The 22,286-nt window shown below is 53.5% G+C and overlaps 1 protein-coding gene across 2 annotated transcripts in view; it reads right to left on the bottom strand.

Moving 5' to 3' along the window:
- Positions 1–301: 301 nt before the first annotated feature.
- The window catches only part of LRP5 (LDL receptor related protein 5), a 152,543-nt gene continuing 130,558 nt past the window's right edge, over positions 302–22,286 (bottom strand). For both annotated transcript variants that reach the window (XM_078148553.1, XM_020968128.2), the window contains 10 exons: positions 20,284–20,492; positions 18,218–18,408; positions 16,917–17,126; positions 15,078–15,203; positions 13,996–14,232; positions 10,760–10,870; positions 9,059–9,295; positions 7,884–8,023; positions 2,042–2,139; positions 302–778 (listed from right to left, as the gene is read on the bottom strand). In XM_078148553.1, coding sequence (XP_078004679.1) covers positions 517–778; positions 2,042–2,139; positions 7,884–8,023; positions 9,059–9,295; positions 10,760–10,870; positions 13,996–14,232; positions 15,078–15,203; positions 16,917–17,126; positions 18,218–18,408; positions 20,284–20,492 — 1,821 coding nt within the window. In that variant the 3' untranslated portion in view covers positions 302–516. The remainder of the gene's footprint in view (positions 779–2,041; positions 2,140–7,883; positions 8,024–9,058; positions 9,296–10,759; positions 10,871–13,995; positions 14,233–15,077; positions 15,204–16,916; positions 17,127–18,217; positions 18,409–20,283; positions 20,493–22,286) is intronic.

Genomic DNA, 22,286 nt, shown 5'->3' with positions numbered 1-22,286 from the left:
GGATAAAATAAGCCAGCCCAAACACTCTGACTACAGTATCTTGGCATACCAGCTCTGTAGAAAAGGGTCTATAGCCAGCTTCTCCCTCCCTCTCTTTCACGGTGGTAGGGCACTGTCCGCTTCTCAGTACTGACCCTAAGTAACCACATCCCACAATCCAGTAGGATCCTTCGGTGCGGCCAACAAAGATGGATCCAGACAAGCTGATGACTAGAAACCCGTCGAGGTGTCGGGATACATACATGCCACACGCCGGCTCGAGACTCTGAACCCAAGTCAAGTAGCACAGAAAGAAAGGGGATTAAGTTAAAAAATTAAATTTATAAATAGTTTTCCACTGTACAAAAGTTTTCACAGCCCTGCCCACCCTGGTATTATTCACATTTTTTGTGTTTTCAAATCCCAACCATATTTATTTATTTTTTAAAATCATAAAATATATTTTTTTCTTTGTTCATATTTAAAAATATTTACAGGGGGAGGGGGAAGAAGCAGGCCCAGGTGGCGGGGCCAAGGTCAGGAGGAGTCCGTGCAGGGTGAGGGCGGGGGTGGGAAGAGATGGAAGTAACTGCGCTCGGTGGCCGGTGATGGGGGGCAGCTCTCTTCCGCAGACAGGTACTGGCTGTGGGGTGTGGGCGGGGGTGGGTAGGGGTCCGAGTCTGAGTTCAGATCTGTGTAGTATTTGCTGGCCTTCCATCGACCGGTGGTGCAGTCGCTGTCACACGCGTCTGTGCTGCACGGCGTCGTGGGGGGCGCGATCCCTCTGATGATGTACGGTCTGCAAAGGGAAGAGGGAAAACAAAGACGTTGGTGCCAGGAGGCCAACGTCCACTTGTCTGGGAGATGAGGCAGGCCCAGGAGCCTTGACCTGGGGCAGCTGGTATGCCTAGGCCGGGTCTGGAGAATACAAGTAGGAAGAGAGCCCTGGCACCCGGAGTCCAAAGACTCAGGATAACTCCCAGCCTGCCGACCCCTGGCCAGCTCAAGGCACTGGGTCTGTATAAGTCTCAGTTTCCTCTTCTATAAAATAGGGATATTCCTGCTTAGAGCCACTTAACTCATGAGATTTCCGTGAGTGCTTTACAGAACTTAAAGCACTATGAAAATGTGAGTGCCCCGAGTTCAAGTCCTGCATTTGACAATTTATGATCCACACGACTGGGCAGACCATTTCACCTCCCCTGTACAATGAGGGCGTGGGACAAGATGGCGCCCAAGGTCTCCTGCAGCATCACCGTCATTGAGCAATGGCCAATTATTACAACTCTTAACAAGATCCAGGGCTTCCTGGGGAGGGAGGGCCTTCTCTGTGCCCAGTTCCTCACAGCCTGGGGTCTTGTCCAGCTCTTCCCAGTGCTCCCTGGGGCTGGAGTCTGCCCCGGAGCCCTGGGTCCCCTGGCTGGATTCCCAAACCCGGTGCCTGCCATCTGCTGAGGCTGTCCTCAGGATCGGCCACAAGGGGGCACAAGACCTCTGTACTGGACAGCTCCCTGGTTGGGAAGTCCTGGGAACTCTAGGAGTCCACTGGCAGCCGGGCCAACCTCCCCCCTCCTGCCCGGCGGCCACTGCCCCAGCCCTTTGGGCCGGGCCTGGTGAATGAACACAAAGCCATCCCTGGGGCGCCCCCTCCATGCATGCTAAGTGCTGGATGTGGATTGACTTAATCCTATGGAAGGGCTGCCCTCTGCTAGAGACCCTGTAGGCTGAGGACCCTGACGCTTCCTCATTACATGTATGCAGGATCCTGAGGTGCCACTTCAAACTCCCTGGGCCTCAGTTTCCTCATATGTAAAAGGGGGAACCAGATGTCCAGCCCCAGATCTGTGATCTTATTACATCAATCATCTGATTTGAGGATTCATCCATGAACTAGGAACCAGGAACCTGGTTTCAGGCCCGCAGCCATCATTAACTTACTGAGTGACCTTGGGAAACCAAGCATCTCATTTTCTTCCCGCGGGCCGCCGGGAACCCTACTCTGTCACCTGCAGGCGTGTGGTGCCGCAGGTCCACCCATGGGACCGGGGAGATCACCGCGTACCTGTATGATCTCGTGGTCGAAGGAATGTTTGAAGAGTAGAACATCTCTGTGTTGTACAAAGAGCGGTCAGTGGCGGGAGAAGGAGGAGGGTTCAGGATCTGGGGAGAGAGAGGACGAGAGCTCAGCATCTCACACACTCATTCTCCTTCTGCTGCTTCCTTCCTGCCCACAGCTGGGCAGCTCTGTCTCTTGCCTTAGGTCACCAAAATCCCGGGAGGCTGCAGAGAAGGCTCTAACCCGGAGTCACACATGGACTGCCAGCCGGGTGCCGTTCCTAGAGACAGAAGCCTGAGCTGCCCAAGCCTTCGTCATTAAGAATCACCAGTCTGAAAAGCCCTGCACAGGAATGATTGCAGCCCACAGCCCAACCATAATTTGGGATTATAGATTTAGGGTTCATCTGGATCAGGTCTTCTTAATCCCTTGGAGGGGGGTCTACAGATAGATTTCAGGGGGTCCATGAACTTGGATGGGAAAAAAAAATTATGTGTTTATATTCATTGACCTTTCCTGAAATTCAGCATTTCCTTCAGTTACGATTTTCTTTTTAAACTCAGAGCATCATTTGGAGAGGGCATCCACAGGACTCACTAGTCTGCCCAAGACCCACAACCAACATATTTATTTTAAAGATTAAAAAACCGAAGGCTAGAAAAGCTAATGACTTGGTTAAGGTCACACAGGTAGCAGGTGGCAGAGCCGAGATTCGAGCCCAGGACCTTAGACTCCAGGTCCACCTGAGTGTCTTGGGGAGCTGCCTGAGGCTCCACAGGGTCACGAGGGCTGCGGGACCCAGAGCTAGTACTCTGGCTAGATGCCTGGCGCTGATCCTTCCTACCCAGAGACACTTGGGACAGTCACTAACCTCTCTGGGCCTCAGTTTCTCCACCTGTAAAAGATGACTTCTAAGGTCTCTTCCTGGTCTAGGGGAATTTTGATTGAGCTAATCAGTCAATCGCTATGCATTTATTAAGAGGATACTCACTGTGTATGAAGCACAGCATATACTAAGTGCTGGGGATACAAAGACAGAAAAATAAGCCCTGCCCACAAGGAGCTTCAACTCCTCTGAAGAAACAGCAGCAAACACATCTACGTAAGTAGCTATGAATAGACACAAAGCATATACTTAAGTTGTTGTTGGCGCTTGAAGAAGACCATGCCGTCACAGAGGTGATGCCATGACATGCGAGTCAGTTGGGTTTAACTGAGGGAGAGCTGTGCAAAGTAAAGTCACCAGCCTCAGCTTCTCCTCCAGAGCCTTCCGGGTCCAGTGGCCAGACAGAGATCAGGACTGGAGATGGTTATCTGTCAGCTAGGTGGTGCCATGGTGCGTGGAGCACTGGGCCTGGACTCAGGAAGACTCATCTTCATGAGTTCAAATCTAGATTCAGACACTTTCTCACTACATAATCTTGGCAAGTCACATCACCCTGTTTGCCTCAGTTTCCTCATCTGTAAGATGAGCTGGAGAAGGGAATGGCGAACCAGTCCAGTATCTTTGCCAAGAAAACTCTAAATGGGGTCATGAAGAGCCAGACACAACTGAAAAATGACTAATACTTAAGTTGGTTTGGGAAGGAAGAGAATGCTCTATGGGCTGGGGAGGGGTGGTCCATGGCTTCATGCAGAAGGGAGCGCTTGAGCTGAGTACTAAAGAAAACCAGGGATTCCAAAAGGCACAGAGGAGGAGGAAGGACATTCCAGACATGGGAGACAGCCCGTGCCAAGGGATGGAGATGAGAGATGGTGTTTTATATGTGATGTAAGCCCAAGAAGGCCAGTCCGGCTGAACTGTGAAGTGGACAGAAGAGGGCAATGTGGAAGGAGCTTGGAAAAGCAAGTTAGAGGGAGGCTGTGAAGGGTCAGAGTCCAGATGTGAACCCACGCCTTCCTAGATACCAGCTCAGTGCTCACATTCAGTTTTGTGGCTGGGCTGAAACAGAAGGTGACCTGACCAGCCTTCCCTCATAATTCGTTGAAAAATTGGGGCCATTTGCCGTGAGTGCCTCCTTCTCTCCTCATCTCCCAGCGCTCAATGCAGTCTGCCATCATCTCCTCCTTCACCCCCTCTCACATGAAGAGGTGGCCTGCCTCCTCACCAAGGCCAACCCTCTACTGCCCAAGTGATCCCAGTTTGTCCAGTCTGCCCCAACAGGCTGCCCCCACTGGCTTCTCCACTCTGTCACTTGTCCTCATTCTCTCCCAGTCCACTGGTTCCTTCCCTGCTGCCTACAAAGGAGACCGGGAAGCAGCAGTCAGAGAGGGAGGAGGAGAACCGAGAGACAGGTAGAAGTGTCCCCAAAACCCAGAGAGAAGAGAGTATGGTGGAGAGAGGGCTTAGCAGAGAGGTCAAGGAGAATGAGGACTAAGAAAAGCCGCTGGAGTTGGCCACTGGCAATGCCCATGTCCCCCCATCCTCAAAAGCACCGCCCCTGATCCATCCATGCTCACTAGCTGTCATCCCGTGGCTTCCTTCCTCGTGTGGCCATCCGACCTGAGATCCTCCAGGAGGCTCGTACTTTCCTCGCTGTCTTCTTAACTCAACAGCCTGCCTTCTGTCCTCATCGCCCAAACGAAACTGTTCTCTCCAAAGTCACCAATCATCTCTCAGTCGCCACATCCGATGGCTCTTCTCAATCCTCGGCCTTCCTGACCTCTCTGCAGCCTTTGATACTGCCGATGCCCCTGCTGGACACCACTCTCTCCTGGTTCTCCTCCTCCCTCTCTGACCACTCCTTCTCAGTCTCCTCTGTTGAATCTTCTTCCAGGTCCCTCCCACCAAAGGCGAGTGTCTTCCAGGGCTTTGTGCTCAGCCTTCTTCTCTTCTCCTTCTACATTCTTTCACTTGGTGATCTCATAGACTTCCACGCTCCCATTCAATCAGACTCAGTGGCTCCTCCAGGATTAAATAGAAAATTCTCTGTTTGACAGTCAAAGCCTTCAAAATCTGCCCCCTCAAAAAGCGGAACACTAATGCATTGTTGGTGGAGTTGTAAACTGATCCAACCATTCCAGAGAGCAATTTGGATCTATGCCCAAAGGGCTATAAAAATGATCCAGTGATACCCCTTCTAGGTCTGCATCCCAAAGAGATCATAAAAATGGGAAAATGACCTACAAAAATATTTCTAGCAGCTCTTTCTGTGGTGGCAAAGAATTGGAAATTGAGGGGACGCTCATCAAGTGGGGAAATGGATAAAGTTGTGGCATATGAAAGTAACGGACTGCTACCATGCTATATGAGAGGATGAGCAGGTGGACTTCAGAAAAACCTGGGAGGACTTAGATAAACTGATGCAGAGTGAAATGAGCAGAACCAGGAGAACACTGTACACAGTAACAGCCACATTGTGTGATCAACTGCTCTGACAGACTTAGTTCTTCTCAGCCATGCGATGATCCAAGGCAATTCCAAAAGATTCATGATGGAAAACGCTGTTCACCTCCAGAGAAAGAACTAGGAATCTCAATGCAGATGAAAGCAGACTGTTTGCTCTTCCCCCCCACCCCGCCCCTCCTCATGATTTTCCCTTTTGTTCTGATTCTTCTTTCACAGCATGACTAATGTGGAAATACATTTAATATGACTGTACACGTATGACCTAGATCAGATCACTTGCTGTCTTGGAGACAGAGGGAGAAAAAAATTTGGAACTCAAAATCTTATAAAAGTAAATGTTGAAAACTACCTTTACATGTAATTGAGAAAAAATTCTATTGAGTGGGAAAAAACCCCTTCCTCCTCACCCTTCCTGTCTTCTCCACCACATGCTCTTCATTCGCGGGGCGCTGACCTCTGGGCCGGTCCTTGCACAGGACACGCCATCTCCTGACTGCAGCCATTTCCCGGCTGTCCCCCTGTGCCTGGAATCATCTCCCTTCTCATCTCTGCCCACTGGCTTCCCTAGCTCGCTTCAAGCCTCAGCTACAGTTCCACTCGTATGAGACCCCTTTCCTGCCTCCCCGCCTTAATGTCTTCCCTCTGTTGACTCTCTCCAACGCAGCCTGGATGTGACTTGTTTGCATGTAGCTGCTTGCAAGCCATCTCCCCAAGGAGACTGAGCGCTCCCGGAGGGAGGGCAGGGACTGGCTTTTGCCTTTGTCTGCATCCCCAGAGCTTAGCCCAGTGCTTGGAACCCAGTAGGAGCTTAAGAAATCCTTACTGATGGACCAACATCTTCGTGCTCTTCCTGCAGAAGAGGTAACACACGTTGCCTGCCATTCCTACAGCACCACTCGACAGGCATGATCTCGTTTAATCAGAGGACAGACCCAGACCAGCCAGTCTGCAAACGTGGCCTCCTACAATGCTCTGCAGGCAGCAGGCATTTCATCAATGCTTGTTGACTGAAAGGAAGCATCCTCTCATCGGCCTCTTGTGTCCCAGATGAGGTCTGTGCTTTTGCTGCTCATCTGAATGCTGGTCCCCCAAATCTGACCGCAGATTGTCTGAGGCAATGGCTGGACAGGATGACGGGAACGATGGAAAACTGCAGCTTCATAAAAATCCTAAACCCAGCTGGTTTCCAGCCAAGAGTCTGGGCCCATCCTCCATGGTCTCCACGGTCTCCACTGGCCCAGTGCAGGTGATGTGAATTCCAACAGGCCAACACTCCCTCAGGGGAGGGGGGCCTCAGGCCCAGAGAGGCTGAACTCAGAGAACTTTTCTGGGTCTGGAATCCTGAGCGTCCACCGGAGTCCAGAAGGCTGTGGGTAGAGATGAAAAGGCCAGTACTAGAGAGCAGGGGACTCAAGCGGAGGAAAGTCCAAGAGAGAACAAAGGCCGTCCCCATCAGTCCTGGCATTTCCCATCAGCCATTGCCTGGGATCTGGCAGGTGCGCTTGAGATCTCCGTCGACATCTGCTTCCATGGGATCGGCCCCCAGCCAACATCGACACACTCCCATCCATTGTGTCCGTAACAGTCACTTCCTTTGCAGAGGGCAGCAGTTTGGGGACCGAGCCTTCTCTGCCTCTGGGAAGCCAAGGCCGAGCTCAAGTGTCTGAGCCCGCTTTCTGTGCCATGTCCACTTCCTGGCCATTGAATATCGTGGCTGAGAGGCGCCAGAGCGGTGAGAACACCACGTATGAGGAAGGGTAGGAAAGGGCCTGGTTCAGGACCACAGCAGGTCGGTGGCCAGAGGCGGCACTGGAAGCCAGGAATAATCCGACACAGGAACCCTTCTGGTCTCCCCGGCACTGGGGCCATCCTTTCTCCTCCCGTCTGTCACCTCCCGTGGCCCAGCACGCTGGGCCTGGCAGACCCACCGTCACCGGCTGGGCGACCTTGGCAAGGCACTATAATTGCTAGTGCAGTCTCTGGCTTCACATGATCTATTTAAAGAGTGTAAGCAGCGCTCTGCCCCGACCCCACCCTCTCCCCACCTCCAGCAAAGGAGAAGCTTCTGGAAAGCAGGGATCGAGTCACTCCCTGTGTCATGAGATCCTCAGGGCCAAGAACTGATTTGGTGAATGCTTGTGAATCGAACTGAATATTGGAGGTTAGATTGTTTGGTGACGAGAGGGCTGGATGGAAAAGTCAGAAGATTGGGGTTCACATCCTGGCTTTGAGAGGATAAAGGGAAGGAGGAAAAGAAGGACAGAGAAGGAAAATAAGAAGAACATAAAGGAACCAGGAAAAGGGAGAAAAGAAAAGAAGGAAAGAAGGAAAGAGGCACTCAAGGGGAAAAGCTTTGCCCTTAACACCAATGATGGCACCTTGGGTTTCTGTCTCTGTGTTGTCTCTCCTTCTGGGAAGGGGAGGCAGGGAGGCCTTGAGAAGAGGCCGCCAGCCCAGCTCTGTGGCCGCTCCCTCTCAGCCTTCCTCCCCTCCACTCACCTGTGGGTATAAAGTGGCTTTAGTGCTGGACGAGCTGCTGGACGAGGCCCCGGTGACATGGTTCCGATCGTAGAGGGGCAGGCCGCTGCTGCCACCCATCAGGCTCATGGAGCTGATCATGGACTTGCCACAGGAGATGCCTGTGGAGGGACAAGGAAGGGAGGGTGAGCCGGGGGCTCCTGGGTCCTGGGGCATACACACCCTGCAGGAGCCTGCGCTTCCTGGCTGCCGGGGGAGGGGGGGGAACAGGACAGGGTTCTGCATCACCGAGGAGACCCTGAAAAGCCCAGAATCTCCAAGCGGGAGGGATGCCAAAGAGCATCGAGACCAGCCCATCCTGACCGCCATTGTCTTGACAGCCAGGTCTCCAGCCTTGGCACGATAACCTCTGGCGGGGAGGGACCCTGGCACCTCTGAGGCTACCAGCCCATTCCCCTTTCGCACAGCCCTACTTGCTTCAGCTTTCTTCCTGAGCCTACATTTCTCTCTCAGCAGTCTCTACCCACTGCTCCCAATTCTGACCTTTTTTTTTTTTTGGTGAGGCAATTGGGGTTAAGTGACTTGCCCAGGGTCACACAGATAGTGAGTGTTATGTGTCTGAGGCCGGATTTGAACTCAGGTCCTCCTGACTCTTGGGCTGGTGCTCTATCCACTGTGCCACCCAGCTGCCCCCTAATTCTTACTTCTGAGGCCAAACCATCCATCTTCCACATGGCAGCCCATTGGAAACGTGAAGACAGTTAATGCCTGGCTAACATTCCCAGTTCCCTCAACGGATTCCCATAGGGGATGAACTGAAGGCCTTTCACACCATCCTATCCTCTTCCCTTTGGACGCTTTCCAGCTGACTGCTCTTCCTAAAATATGCCGCTCAGAACAGCAGACGACACCAAGTCTGGTCAACGCCTCCCACCCCAACCACTGAGCCATGGCAGATGGCACAGATGGCATTTACCTTGCTGCCATCTTTCTGGGCTCCATTATCACCACTGGATTGCACCCCGTGTTCCACAACAGTAAACAAAATGGTGTTACCATCCCCCTGCCACCGTCCAAAGACCACGGAAAGTTGGGCCGGTCTCAGTGACAGCACTAATAGTAATACCAGCTGACATTCATTTGATCTATAGATTTCAGGTATAAAGAGTGTCTTACGAACATCTTCTCATCCCTACCTGTAAATGTGCCATGCTGAGAACTGCCAGGGGCTATGAAATTGAGGGGGACATGAGGCGTACCACTGACGTACTCATGGGGGAACGGCCCACTGGCCCCTGCATATCGCTGGCAGATCACTCGCTGGCAAACAAAATACATCCCTCCCATCACAAAAAGGGAGAGGATGATCCCGATGACGGGGCCGATGGCGTTACTGTGGGAGGGTGGGTCATCCGAAGGGGGCTTTGTGATTTCTGCCAAGAGAAAGAGAGGAACAGTCAATGGGACTTGAAAAGCAATGGCATCATCTTGGGTATGAAAAGATGGAATACCGCCGGCCCACCCCTATGGAAAGTCTGGAACCTGGGCTCGGCTTAGGCGCTTGTCCCTCTCCATCTTATTTATTTCAATGAATCAATCATTAGAGAGGCCTCCAGTGGGGTAGCTAGAGAGGGGTCCTTGGAGCCAGGAAGACCTGCATTCCAACCTTCTCCTCTGCCCTGTTATGGCAGGTCATACCCCTGATACCCCTGGGCAGTCATCTACTGAGCAAAGCTTCCTAGACAGTTCTCTAAGACTGTTAAGTTACCAAGCAGGTGCCCATCTGCATTGGCAGGATCTGGACCATGAAATCATAGATTCAGAGCTAATCTAATTTAATCAGTCAATCACGGAATCTGAAAGTTGGAAGGGCCCCTCACAGTCCAGTCCACACCCAAGGAATCCCCATGATAACGTACCTACCAAACAGAATCCCTACTAACTGAACACGACCATTGACCTACGTGCTTTAATTAAGCACCACCCCATGAGCCAGGCCAGTGCTCTAAGTGATGGATGCGGATCTGACCGTCTACACATTATCATAAACAAAATCCAGAGGCTCCCCTCCTTGGCATCCTCTCCAAAAGACCTCAAGTTCCCACTCATTATACTCCAGCCTTTGTGGCTGGATGCAGGCAGGAGTGGGGAGGCAGCAGGGAGACATGGGCTTTCCCTGAGTGACGCAGCCTAGAGGGGGGTTGAGCTGGGTAAAGACCAGCTTCATGAGGCACAGAAGACACCGCTTTGGGTGGAGGATCCCTCCTGGACCTGGCTAGGGCCTCCCTCTCTGGCAATGAGGGCCTGTACTTATTGGAGAGGCAGAGGGACATGTCACCAGAGACATTGCAGAGCTGTCGCTCCGGCCCTATTTTTACAGACAACGGCACCAGTCACCTGTCTGGTCTTCCTGCCCCCAGTTTCTTTCATGCCTACCCCCCACGTCCCAGGAAAAGCTCATCACCATGGAGATTGCTCCAGCTCTGGCACTTATGTCGGAGGGCCAGAAGGTGGAGCAGCATCCCAAAGCCTCTGTGTACAGAAGGCTCAGAAGCCCAGCCAGCTCCTCACTTCCCACCAGCTGCTCTGCTCAGTTTCATCTATGCCCATCACAGCCCTGCACCAGGCACCCTCCACCCTCTCCCACTTCTGCTTTTCATCTTCCTTTTGTGCACTGTCTTCTCATGCTAGACTGTAAGCTCCTTGAGGGCAGAGACTGTCTTTTTCCTATTTGTACCCCCAGGCTTAGCACAGTGCCTGGCACACAGAAGGCACTTAAAATGTGTATTGGACTGGATTGCAAGGGCGTTGGCCAAGGTCACGCAGGTAGCTAGTGCCTGAGCCAGTCGACTCCAGGGCGCCCCCAACCCCCTCTGCCGCACCCCTCCCCCACTCACCACACAAGAGCTCGTCAGAACCGTCCACGCAGTCGGGGAAGGAGTCACATTGCTGCTTTATGAGGATACACTGGCCGCTGGCACAGCGGAACTGGTTGGGCAGGCAGATGGCTGGGTGGGGAGAAAGCCAAGATGAGTAAGTCAGCCTCGGCCTGACATCCGCCACACCCGCTATGGAGGGATGACGCCTCTGTCCTGAACGTCTCAGGGTCTTTAAAGGCCCAATGAGCTACAGACTTCCACTGAGTCAATCAATACACATTAAATACTGTGGGTGTGCTCAGTGTAGGGGAGCCTGCAATGGGCACAGACCCTGTCCTCATGGAGCTTACAATCCATTCGTGCAGACAGGGTGAGCTCTGCCAGGTTCATGGCCTCTTCCCCTCCACACCTTTTTAACCTCTCTGCAGCCTGTGACCCTGCTGATCACCCTTTACTCCCCCAGAGTCTCTTCTCTTTAGGTCCTTGTGACATCACTCTCTCTCCGGATTCTCCTCCTAACCAGCTGACCGCTCCTTTGCACCTTCATCCAAGTTACACCCACTGATCCAGGAGGGTCCCACAGGCAAGAGTTGGGTGAAGGGGGACGCCGAAGGTGGCTTTGCAGCCCTGAGAAGGGCAGCCCTCACGCCAGAAGAGCTCGTCCTCCCAGAGCAGCCCTCGGACCCTTTGAAAAGGCTAAATGGCCCCTTTAGCCACGAATTCCTTAATCATATGGCCTCAGGGCCAATAACGGGATTTCTGGGCAAAGCTGACTAGGCCGAACACCAACAACAAAAATCTCAATTACTTTCCCTGTGAAAGGGAATGGGGACACAGGGGAGGTGATCTCGGTGGCTTCTTCCCTGGCTGTCTCTTTCACAGATACTGAAGATGTACAAACCAGAGCTTGGATGGCAAGAGCCCCAGACTCCTGGCCGGCTGAGCCCGAGGCCAGACATGCTCCAGCAGACATCCTAGGCCGGGCAGGAGTGCAAACACTGTCCAAGCAACCCCTGCATGGCATGGAGCCCATGAGGAAAAGAGGCCCTGTCGCCAACACAAGATGATCCTGTTCATAGGTTTTTAAAAGGGGATTTGGGGGTGGGGTGGGGCAGCTAGGTGGTGCAATGGATAGAGCTCTGGCCTTGGAGTCAGGAGGACCTGAGTTCAAATCTGGACTCAGACACTTATCACTTACTAGCTGCGTGACCCTGGGCAAGTCACTTAACCCCAATCATCTCACCAAAAACAAAGAAAAAACAAAAAAAAAAAGGAAAAAAGGGACTTGGGGTAGCACATACAGCCCCTTTCAGAAATTCTAGCTTCTTAATCCAATTTTTAAATTTAAAAGACAGGTGTGCCTATGGCCAGCTGGGACAAAAGGCAGAGATGAGAAGGAGTGGAGGCCAACAAAGGCACCTGGGGGAGGCAGCAGGAGGCGAGAGGGGAGGGTGGAAGGCTCTGCAAGCGTAGACGTGGGGGAAGGCCTCTGGTGCCCGGCTGCTGGTGACAACAGAGGGAAGAGCGGGGAAGGCTCACGGTGACTTGGGGACGTCACACCTGGCAAATCCCAGGCACCGCTTCCCTGCCAAGAGCTTCCTTTTCTTCCTGCTGTCAAGATTTTATGAGGGAAAAAGGGACAATTCTCTTGGCGGATGTGAGCCTCAGTTCCTGCTCTGCCAGATGGGGGTGGATGCCATGGTTCCCGTGACCTACATCAGTGTCCTGTGTTCTCCAGCGCAGAAGAATGGCCAGAGCCCTCTGGAATGGGCGCAAAGGGCTAAAAGGGACCTCAGGGGCCACTGAGCACAACTCCCTTTTTCCAGGTGAGAAGACTGAGGCTCACAGCATCACACTCCTCACTCAGTCTCACCTTGTTGAAAGGAAGCTTGTTCAAATGAATGAGTGGCTAGAAATCCCATGCCCTGACTGCAGACCAAGAGGAAATGTTCTGAGAACCGGGGACCCAGCCCTGGAGACGGAGGAGCCGGGGATGAAAGGCTTGGGACCAGCCACACCCTTTCCTCCTTGGCTTCTGGATCCTCCACATGCCGGGGACCAGGGAGGAGGGCGGGGCGGGGGGAAGGGGGCATGTTTCTGAAATACCTAAACGTGGGGGGTTGGGACAGGAGAGACAGAACTTGGACTGTATGAATCCAGACTGCCTTTGGGGGAGGTACGTGGATTACAAGGCATTCCTGCCCTAGACATTTTCCTTTTTGAAGGAAAGACCCGTGTCTTCCTCAGTGTTGGTCTCTGGGGAGGAAATCACGTCAGCCCGTGGAGATGGGTTCCTGCTGGGCAAACTTAGAGAAGGCACTGAGTGCCTTGCCCAGGGTCACAGCGCGACTTGAACCCAGGGCTTCTGCACTCAGCACCTAGCTCTCTTGACCACCCCACAACATGCTCCTTCTCGAGCAGACATTGTCAGCAAGCGCTGTGGCTGGAAGAAAGTCCCCAGCCAGCGGCCAATACCTGCTGTGCCAAGCAAGAAGTGGGTGCCGAGGCTCCTCTTCTGACCCTCCCAGCTGCACCCACTGCAATGCTGTTGTTCTCCAAGAATTTAAAATATATAACCGAAGCTGCTTTCCTTCCTTTTTTTTTTTTTTTTGCTTTTTGGTGAGGCAATCGAGGTTAAGTGACTTGCCCAGGGTCACACAGCTAGTAAGCATTAAGTGTCTGAGGCCAGATTTGAACTCAGGTCCCCCTGACTCCAAGGCTGGAGCTCTATCCACTGTGCCACCTAGCTGCCCCCCAAAGCTGCTTTCTTGAATCGTAAGTGTCACAGGCAACCTGACCACATTGCTTCCCTGCTCATGAACCTTCAACGGCTGCCTACTGTCCATAGGACACAAAGTGACCTCCTCAGCTGGGCTCTGAAAGGCCTCCACCACCCCCTTTTCAGACTCCCCTTTCATACGCTCTCCATTCCCGCCCAACTGGAGATCTTGCTGCTTCCTGAATTCAGGCTTCCATCTCCCACCTCTGAGCCTCGGTAAGGCTGCCAAGCCCTCCCTCCTTCCTCCGAATTCCTTTGAGGCCCAGGTTAAGAGTCCTCTCCTAGACTTCCTTCCCAGGTCCCCTAACCATCAGGGCCTCCTTCCTTGGCAAGAACGGAGGATTCCGGAGGGCATTTTGGCGTCCAGCCCCAACCGCACGCCTGGCATGCCGAGGGCACTCAGAAAAGACTCGTCGGATCGGGCTCTGAGCGTCCCGAGGCCCCCGGACCCCGGTGTCACGAGACGGCATCGTACCGTCGCAGTCTGCTTCGTCAGACTTGTCCTGGCAGTCGATCTCCCCATTGCACCGCCAGCGGAGGTCAATGCACTGGCCCTTCTCGCACTGGAATTGGGAGGCCGAGCACACCGGGCAGTTGGCCTCGTCACTGTGATCGTCACACTCTGGGAAGCCGTCGCACCGCCAGGCCACCGGGATGCAGTCGATCTCCCCGGTGGCGCACGTGAACTGGTCTGGGGAACACGTCGGGGGCTCTGGGAAAGATACCAAGGAAGTCCTGGTCAGGCGGTCATCCCGCTCACGGGTGTCCCTCTGGAATGGCTGACATCACTCTCACTGTGCACACGGACACGTACACGCGCACAGAATACAAGTGCACGTATATGTGCGTGCATATGAACAAATGCACACACAAAAGAGTCAGGTTTGTGATTTCATTAGTAAAAGGACCTCCTGGGGAGACACCTCCAATGCATTGTGTGGCCTGGTGTTAAGTGACTTGCCCAGGGTCACACAGCTAGTAGGGATCTGAAACAGGATTTGAACTCAGGTCTTCCTGACTCCAAGTCCGTAAGAGGGTTAGCTGAAGAGACTGGAGCTGTTTGATGGGAGAAGAAAAGGCTCAGGGTGGGGACCTGATGGCCATTTCAGTGTATTGGAAGGACCGTCCCATGGAAGAGAGAGTAGCCTTGCGTTGCGTGGCCCCAGAGGGCCTAACCAACAGAACTGTCCCAAGGCATGATGGGCTTCTGAGGAGGCACTGAGTCCTCCTTCACTTGGGGTCACTGGCAGAGTGGAGGCCACGTGCTGGGGATGCAGAGGACTGGCTTAGACTATTCACACTGAGCGCAGCACACACACACACACACACACACACACACACACATGCACACACGAGCCCCACAGGATCGCTCAGATCTTACTCAGATCGGGAAGGGTTCATGGGATCCCTGATTTGGAGGTCACCGAGTGCCACCGCCTCATTTTACAGATGAGGAAACTGAGGCCCGGCGTGGTCCAATGACAATGAGTGAGGTTCAAGGAGGCAGCCAGCCTCACCAGCGTCCTTAGAAGGGAAGTAAAATGACCCCAGACCTACCTCCACACGTCAACAGGTTCTGTAACAGTACCAGGTGGACTGGGCAGGAGCACCTCGGCGTGCCATCGCCTTTGGCAATGCAGATATGGGAGCAGCCCCCGTTGTCTCGGGAGCAGGGATGCGCAGCTGCAGAAAGGAAACGGCCAGCCACATGCTCAGGGGAGCATCCTTCCTGCCCCCTGGGCGCGTGCAGCCAAGGAGCCGCCCCGTCCCCTCCCAGGACAGGATGCTCCCCTGCTAGACAACGTGCCCTGCTGGTCCAGCGGTGTCTCTGGGGACCTTCCACATCTCACCTCCCCAGCCAGGGGGCGTGGTGGACTTGAAATCAGGAAGTCCAGAGCTGCAGAGGTTAGCTGTGTGACCCTGGTCAGGTCACATAACTAACCTCTCTGCCTCTCAGTTTCCTGATCTGTAAAATGGAGATAATGATAGCATCCCCCTCCCAGGGATGTTGTGGAGATTAAACAAGGTAACAGCTATAAAGCACTTGGCAAGCCTCACAGTGTCACGTATACACTTGCTGGGTTTGTTTTGTTTTTTGTTTTTTAGGCAATTGGGGTTAAGTGACTTGCCCAGGGTCACACAGTGAGTAAGTGTCAAGTGTTTGGTCTGAGGCTGCATTTGAACTCAGGTCCCCCCCCTGACTTCAGGGCTGGTGCTCTATCCACTGCGCCACCTAGCTGCCCCGACACTTCCTGTTCTTAAGTTTCAATGCTAAGCCTGGAAGTCAGCTTTGCTAAATGATGCCCATGACCCCGTTTCTCTTATAAGGTTGTCAGCAGGTGGCACCACAGTGGAGAGAGAGCTGAGAATGGAGTCAGGAGTTCAAATCCAGCCTCAGACACTTCCTAGCTGTGCGACTCTGGGCAAGTCACTGAGCCCTGTTTGCCTCAGTTTCCTCATCTGTAAAATGAGTCGGAGAAGGAAATGGCCAACCGCTCCAGCGTCTCCGCCGAGAAAACCCCAAATGGGGTCACGGTGAGTCGGGCGTGACAGAAAAACGACTGAGCCACAACGCAGCATGTTATCATCACAATTTCACATAGGAGGAGAGAACGAGAGCAACGATGACAGCCAGCCTTCCTGGAGCATGCCAAGGTCGACAAAGCACTTTACATCCTTTCTGTCACTCGAGCCTCATAGCAAGTGGGTGAGCTGGGGGCGACTGTCAACCCCAGGCGAGGAAACCGAGGCGGACTGAGGGGAAGTGGCATGCCCGGAGCTGCGCAGCTGGGCACTACTGTCTGAGGCTGGATTTGAACTCGGGCCCAGCGCTCTGTCTCTCACACCACCAGCTGCCTTCGGGAGCGAGCAGGAACCAAGCACACCAGTAATGGACCTGAAGGGTCGTCTCATTCAAACTCCTCGTTTTACAGATGAAGAAACCGAGGCCCCGAGAAAGGAAATCCCGTCCCGTCCCATTCCAGTCAGCAAACATGTGCTGTTCAGCGCTGACTCCAAGGCAGAGGCTGTGCTAAGGTGGGGGCATACAGGCAAGAAACAAAATACTTTCTACCTTCCAGAAGGGGATGTTCTATTAAGAGGAAGCCAAGAGGAAATGAATACAAAGTGATACAAAGGAGCGCCCCAAGGGCACAACCAGGAGGATCCAGATGGGCTTCTTGGAGGTGTCCCCTACGCTGCGCCTTACAGGAAGCCAGGGAGTCTAGCAGGGGGAGCCAACACCCAGTGGGGTGGGCATCAGTCCGGGCAGAGGTAGATGCCAGAGAGGGAATGAGTGCGGCTCATCCGGGGCTATGGGGCAGCCCCCAGACCTGCACGGAGGCTCCACCCTAAGAAGAGAGGCCTGGAGCCCACGGCCTGCTGGGCCCATCTTACCAAACTCCTCCATGTTGACCTCTTCCACCGCGTGGATCCCAGTGAGGTGCGAGATCCGACCCTGGATCCGGGTCCGTTTGTAACCGCTGCTCTTCTCTACCCGCTCAATCATCTGCTGCTGGCGGTCAATCCAGTACAGGTGGCTGCCCAGCACCGTCAGGCCCACGGGCTGCACGATGTTGGCATCCTCCAGAGTCACCCGGTTCGCTCCTGGAAGAGACGGGCAGTCACGTATGAGGAGCCCCGGCGGGGACGGGCGGACCCGAGCCCTGGCTGGGGGTGGGGGGGGGGTCTATGGCTTGGCTTTGCCCAGCTCCTAAACTACGGGTCTGAAGGGCAGCTGGCAAAAGCCAGTGCCCTATACGTCGTGACTGGCATGGCCTAGGGCACCCAGGCAGCTGGGGATGCCAACCTTTGGCCAATCAACCAGCGATCCTTTACTAAGAACTTGTTATGTGCTGGGTAAGCAAGCACAGAAGTGAGACGGTGCTCACCAATGTCTGCGTTCTACAGGAATGATCGTGATGTCCCGCTGAAAGACACAGGTTGTCCACGGGTTAGCCTCAGCCCTGACCTCCCGCAGCGTGAGAGGCCCTCCCCGGGAGGTGGATTTAGAAAGTGATAACAATTAGTGCGACAATAACGGGAGGAGTGTTGGAGGAGCGTCTGTCGAAGGCGGGATGCGGCCCCAGGTCTTCACAGCTTCTAAGTCAGCTTTCTGCCTGGCGCGTCATACTGCCTCCGATAACAACAAGGACGCGGCATCCCATTTGATTCCCATGACAAGACGGGCACTGTGGAGGCTCAGAGGGGTCGTGTGCGCTCTCTAGTCATGGGGCTGGGGAGCGCCGACCAGGAGGCTTGAAAAACTTGCCCCAATTTTCAGGGATGACAGAGGAAGGGCCACCTAGCTTCGAGCTCCGAAGAGATTCTAAGACGCTGGGAAACATCCCCAAAGAAGGGAGGGGCCTTTTCTTCAGTGTCCCCCAGGTAAGATCCCTTCAGCGCTCTGGCAGCCCAAGAGTGGCTTAGAAATGTTCTGGAGTTTGGAGGTTGGGCATATGTAGCCGGCAACCCTCGTGGGCACTGGCCCTGAGCTTTGGGGGGTTCCCTCAACCACTGTTCTAAGCGCACGGTCGACACCCCTGTCCCGGTCATCGGCCCCAAAGCTGCCACCCTGTGCAAGCCGAGGCGCCCCGGCCTGAAGCAGCGGGGTCCCAGACGGAAGACCGGCTGGACAGCCATTGGCACCAGGCCAGGCCGGCCCAACCCGAGAGGGCCACTGTGGGACCAGCGCCTACCTGACAAGTCGCAGCCCTCGATGCGTTTCAGGTCGGCATCCACCCAGAAGAGTCTGCCTAGCTTATTGTCCACGACCAGGGCCACTGGCCGGATGAGGCCGGCGGTGAACAGCGCTTCCCGCTCAGTGCCGTCCAGGGCTGCCCGCTCGATCCTGGCAGCGCGGTCCTGCATGTTGGTGAAGTACAGATACCTGCCAAGGACAGGCGCGCAGGCCGTGAGCGAGGCCGGCCAGCGGAAGTCGTCCCCCAGCCAGGCCAGCCTCAGCAAGGGCAGGAAACTCATTTGGAAGAATGAGAACGGAAGCCTCCTGAGAGCAAGGACTGTGTCGTTTTTCATCTTTGGTATCTCGGAAGACCATTTGTCCCGGCATCTAAATAGTACCGGCCCTGGAGGAAGGGGTCCCGAGTTCCAATTCCACCTGGCACTTCTTCAGCAAGCCACCCCACCTCCCCGGGCCTCAGTCCCCTCACCTGTAAAATGAAAGGGGTAGAATGTGTTGGCCTGAGGCCTCTTCCAGATCTAGATCTGTGATAATCTAATCTTATAGATGAGAAAACTGAGGCCCAGAGAAGTGGCAGAGCCAGGGGCCTCACTCAGGTCCGCTTTTCATGGCAGAATGCCAAGATCCAATTTAATAGGAGGAATTATTATAGAAAGTGGGGTAGGGGGTGGCAGTTACAGATGCCATCTTCAAATATCTCTCGTTCAGTCATTTCCAGTCATTTCCAATTCTCTGTGACCCCAGTGGGGTATTCCTGGCAGAGATACTGGACTGGTTTGCTATTTCCTTCTCCAGCTCATTTTGAAGATGAGGAAACTGAGGCAAAGAGGGTGAAGCGACTTGCCCAGCGTCACACAGCTGGTAAGGGTCTGAGGCTGCATTTGAACTCGGGAAGATGAGTCTTCCTGACTCCAGGCCCTGCGCTCTACGCGCTGTGGTGCCCCCCAGCTGCTCTAGGGCTCTTATATGTGGGGGTAGGGGCAGGAGGACAATTATTTTGAAATAGGATCAGTGAGTGGGACGTTGAAGAAAGGCAGATTCTGGCTCCATACGAAGAAAAGCCTCTTAAAGATGAAAGGTGTCCAATAACGGAGAAGGCCAGCTTGCGAGGGAGTGAGATCCTCATCACTGGAAGTGTTAATTAATAAATCCTCCTCAAAGATGCCTTCGAGAGGATTCCTATGCCAGGTGGGATGCTAGATTGGATGGCCTGTTATAAGACCCCTCCCAGCTCTAAAACAATCATTTTGGAATCAGTCAGGAGAACTCAGCATAACACTCCTTTCAAGCTCCCTGGTCGGGGAGTGCGACACCCTCAGCCGCCACACAGGTCTGCCAAGACATCGAGAGCCTAGGATTCCATCAGCCTGGGCACTCGTCCACTAACGGATAGCACAGCCCAACTGTAACTTAACACCTTCAAGAGGCACGCGAAACTCCAAGGGGACGTGATTTGCCCAAGGTCCCACAGCTGGTCACTCTATTTGGGGGCCTGAACCACGATGGAGCAGTTTGATAAGTTTCAGAGGTGGGATTGGAACCCGTGTCCTCCTAACTCCAAATCCAGTGTGGCATCCTTGGTGGGCCACTGCATTATTACCTACAGACACAGAACTAAAAATAGGACTTGGTCATAACTAAATCAGTTGCTTTCACATGGATGGTGCCTCGCGGAGGCATTGTTTTATTTGACCTCCCCAGCGACGCTGAGCAGAAGGTACTGCTACCTTATCGTCGCTGGCTGGAAGAAGAAACTGAGACTTGCAGGTGAGAAACGAGTTCCCCAAGCACACGTGCCTCCTAATATCGGCTGACATTTCTTGGGTGCTTTAAGGTGCATGTGTGTTCTCATCTGACCCTCACACACACCTCCCTCCCGTGAGGGGTGCTACCCTCTCCCTCCTTTGCAGAGAGGGAAGCTGTGCGCTCCGTGGCTGAGAAGCGCCCGAGGTGGGGTTCGAACCCAGCACCTTCCACTATGCTAGGCTGCCTTGAGACAAGTAAGGAGGTGGACAGGACTCGCTCTGACTCTCCTCCACGCCATCCCGGCCACTGGTCCCTCACCCGCGCTCAGCGTTCACCGCGATGGCTCTGGGCTTGTCACGGTCCCCCCGCAGCACTACGCCGATGGCTTCTCCGCTCAGCCGGTGCACGTTGATGGTGTTAGTGGCCTCGCACGTCCAGTACAGGGTGTGGCTGTAAATGTCGATGCTGAGATCATGTGGCTGCTTTTCTGAGTTCTGGCCTTGGTTTGCAGAAGTCACAACAAAAGGCTAGAAGACAGAATCGGGAGAAAGCTCAGAATGTCAGTCATTAATGGGGACGTGCTCAACCGTGCACTCCTTGAGGCAGTGAGCTTTCTCTAAATTTTGTACTAATGCCAAGCCTGGTGCTCTGTGGATACAGAGTGCCTGGTATACAGCGGGCACTTAATAATCACTTGTTGACTTATTCAGTTCAGGAAACAGTGGGCACCTAATAGGTGGTAGGCATTGAGGATATAAACCACGCACAAATACTCTCAACAGTATATGATCCCAGGGGGCTTACACTCTTCTGGGGGGAGGATATAAAATGGCCAGCCAACAGAGAGTGAATGTTGAGTCCAGAAAGTCAAATTAGCCAGCTGATCTGGGTTCAAATCCTACCTCTGATACTTACTAGTCCTGAGACCATGGGCAAATCATTAACCTTTCCCAGCCTTGGTTTCTCCATTTACATGGAGATAACAAAGTCACAGAACTGTTGTGAGGACCAGATGAAATAAAGTATAGAAAGAATTCTCAAATGTTCCTTCCTTCCATCCACCTGGTGCCTCCCCCGCCCCACTTCCAGGTGCTCATCACCTTGGCTCTAGCCTTAGTGTGGACGTCCAGTTGGCATGGCCCACTGCAGCTCAGGACTCCTGGCTCATATGACCTCCCCTCCTCAATCTCCCTGGGAGCTGAGATTTTATAGGCATGGGTCACCACTCCTAGCGCCACGTGCAAATCTTAAAGCATCACATAAATGTGAGCTGATGTTATCGTCATGGGGATCTGGCCAACAAGGGCCTAGTAGCCAACCCCTTCCTTCCTCGTGGAATGAGTGGACTGGAAATAATCACAGAATACCCGCCGCACGCTCTACAGAGGACAGCCTGGTTCCTCCATTTGGCATCATCTCAGATACCCCCTGGCTCCACACGGGCTGGCAGCAGGCAGAGCCCCCAGGACATGCTCGGAGAACAGGGCTCTCTTACTGTATTTTGATTTCACTGGTATAGACAGTTCCCTGTGAGGGAACACCTTCAATCAATGCAGGCCAGCACCTTCTCTACTGCATACAGTGTGAGAGCTGTTTGTGGGCACACTGACAATATAAGTGACCTGCCCAGGGTCACACAGAGGTGGTCTTCCAGATGCACCTGGCACTGCCAGGAAGAGGTGGTCATCCACTGGGGAATGGCAGAACATAGTATGGGGTACGAATGCAATGGATTACTCTTGTGCTCATTGAAATGATGATGTGAACAGTTTCAGAGAAACCCGGGAAGATTTATACGAACTGATACAAAGTGAAGTGAGCAGAACCAGGACAATCATTTCTACAATAACAATACAATAAAGCTCAGTGACTCTGAAAGACTTTGGAACTCTGATCCACTCAGTGACCAAGCCTGATTCCAAAGGGCTCTTGACCAAGCAGGCTGCCCACCTGACTGGGAGTGATCGATGCAGGGTGCAAGTGATACACGTTTTGGGGACATTTGGGGGCAAAGTAAGTGATAGGCCTAGATCTCTGAGTAGGGACTTTTATCTGACATAAAGACAAAGAATACGCCTCCCTCCCCAGGAACTGTAAACTTGATGCAGCTATCTAACTCTCCCTCAACGCCAGGAGGAGGACTTTGCCCCTAATGAAGCAAAACTGCTTACAGACTTTCATCATTACAAGGATTTGGGGTGAATAGAGAAAGGCAACTTCCCAAATTGCTCAGACCGCACTTGAAAGTCTCCTGAAGCCTCTCTTTTGAGCTGTTTGCAGTCTGCAGCCAGTCCGAAACCGCAGAACTGCCTACCTCCAGA

The sequence above is a fragment of the Phascolarctos cinereus genome, unplaced genomic scaffold, assembly GCF_003287225.1.
Source record: "Phascolarctos cinereus isolate Bilbo 61053 unplaced genomic scaffold, phaCin_HiC Scaffold_9;HRSCAF=440, whole genome shotgun sequence".
NCBI lineage: Eukaryota > Metazoa > Chordata > Mammalia > Diprotodontia > Phascolarctidae > Phascolarctos > Phascolarctos cinereus.
The sequence above is the reverse complement of the archived record's forward strand: the minus strand, read 5'-3'. Positions and strand labels throughout refer to the sequence as shown.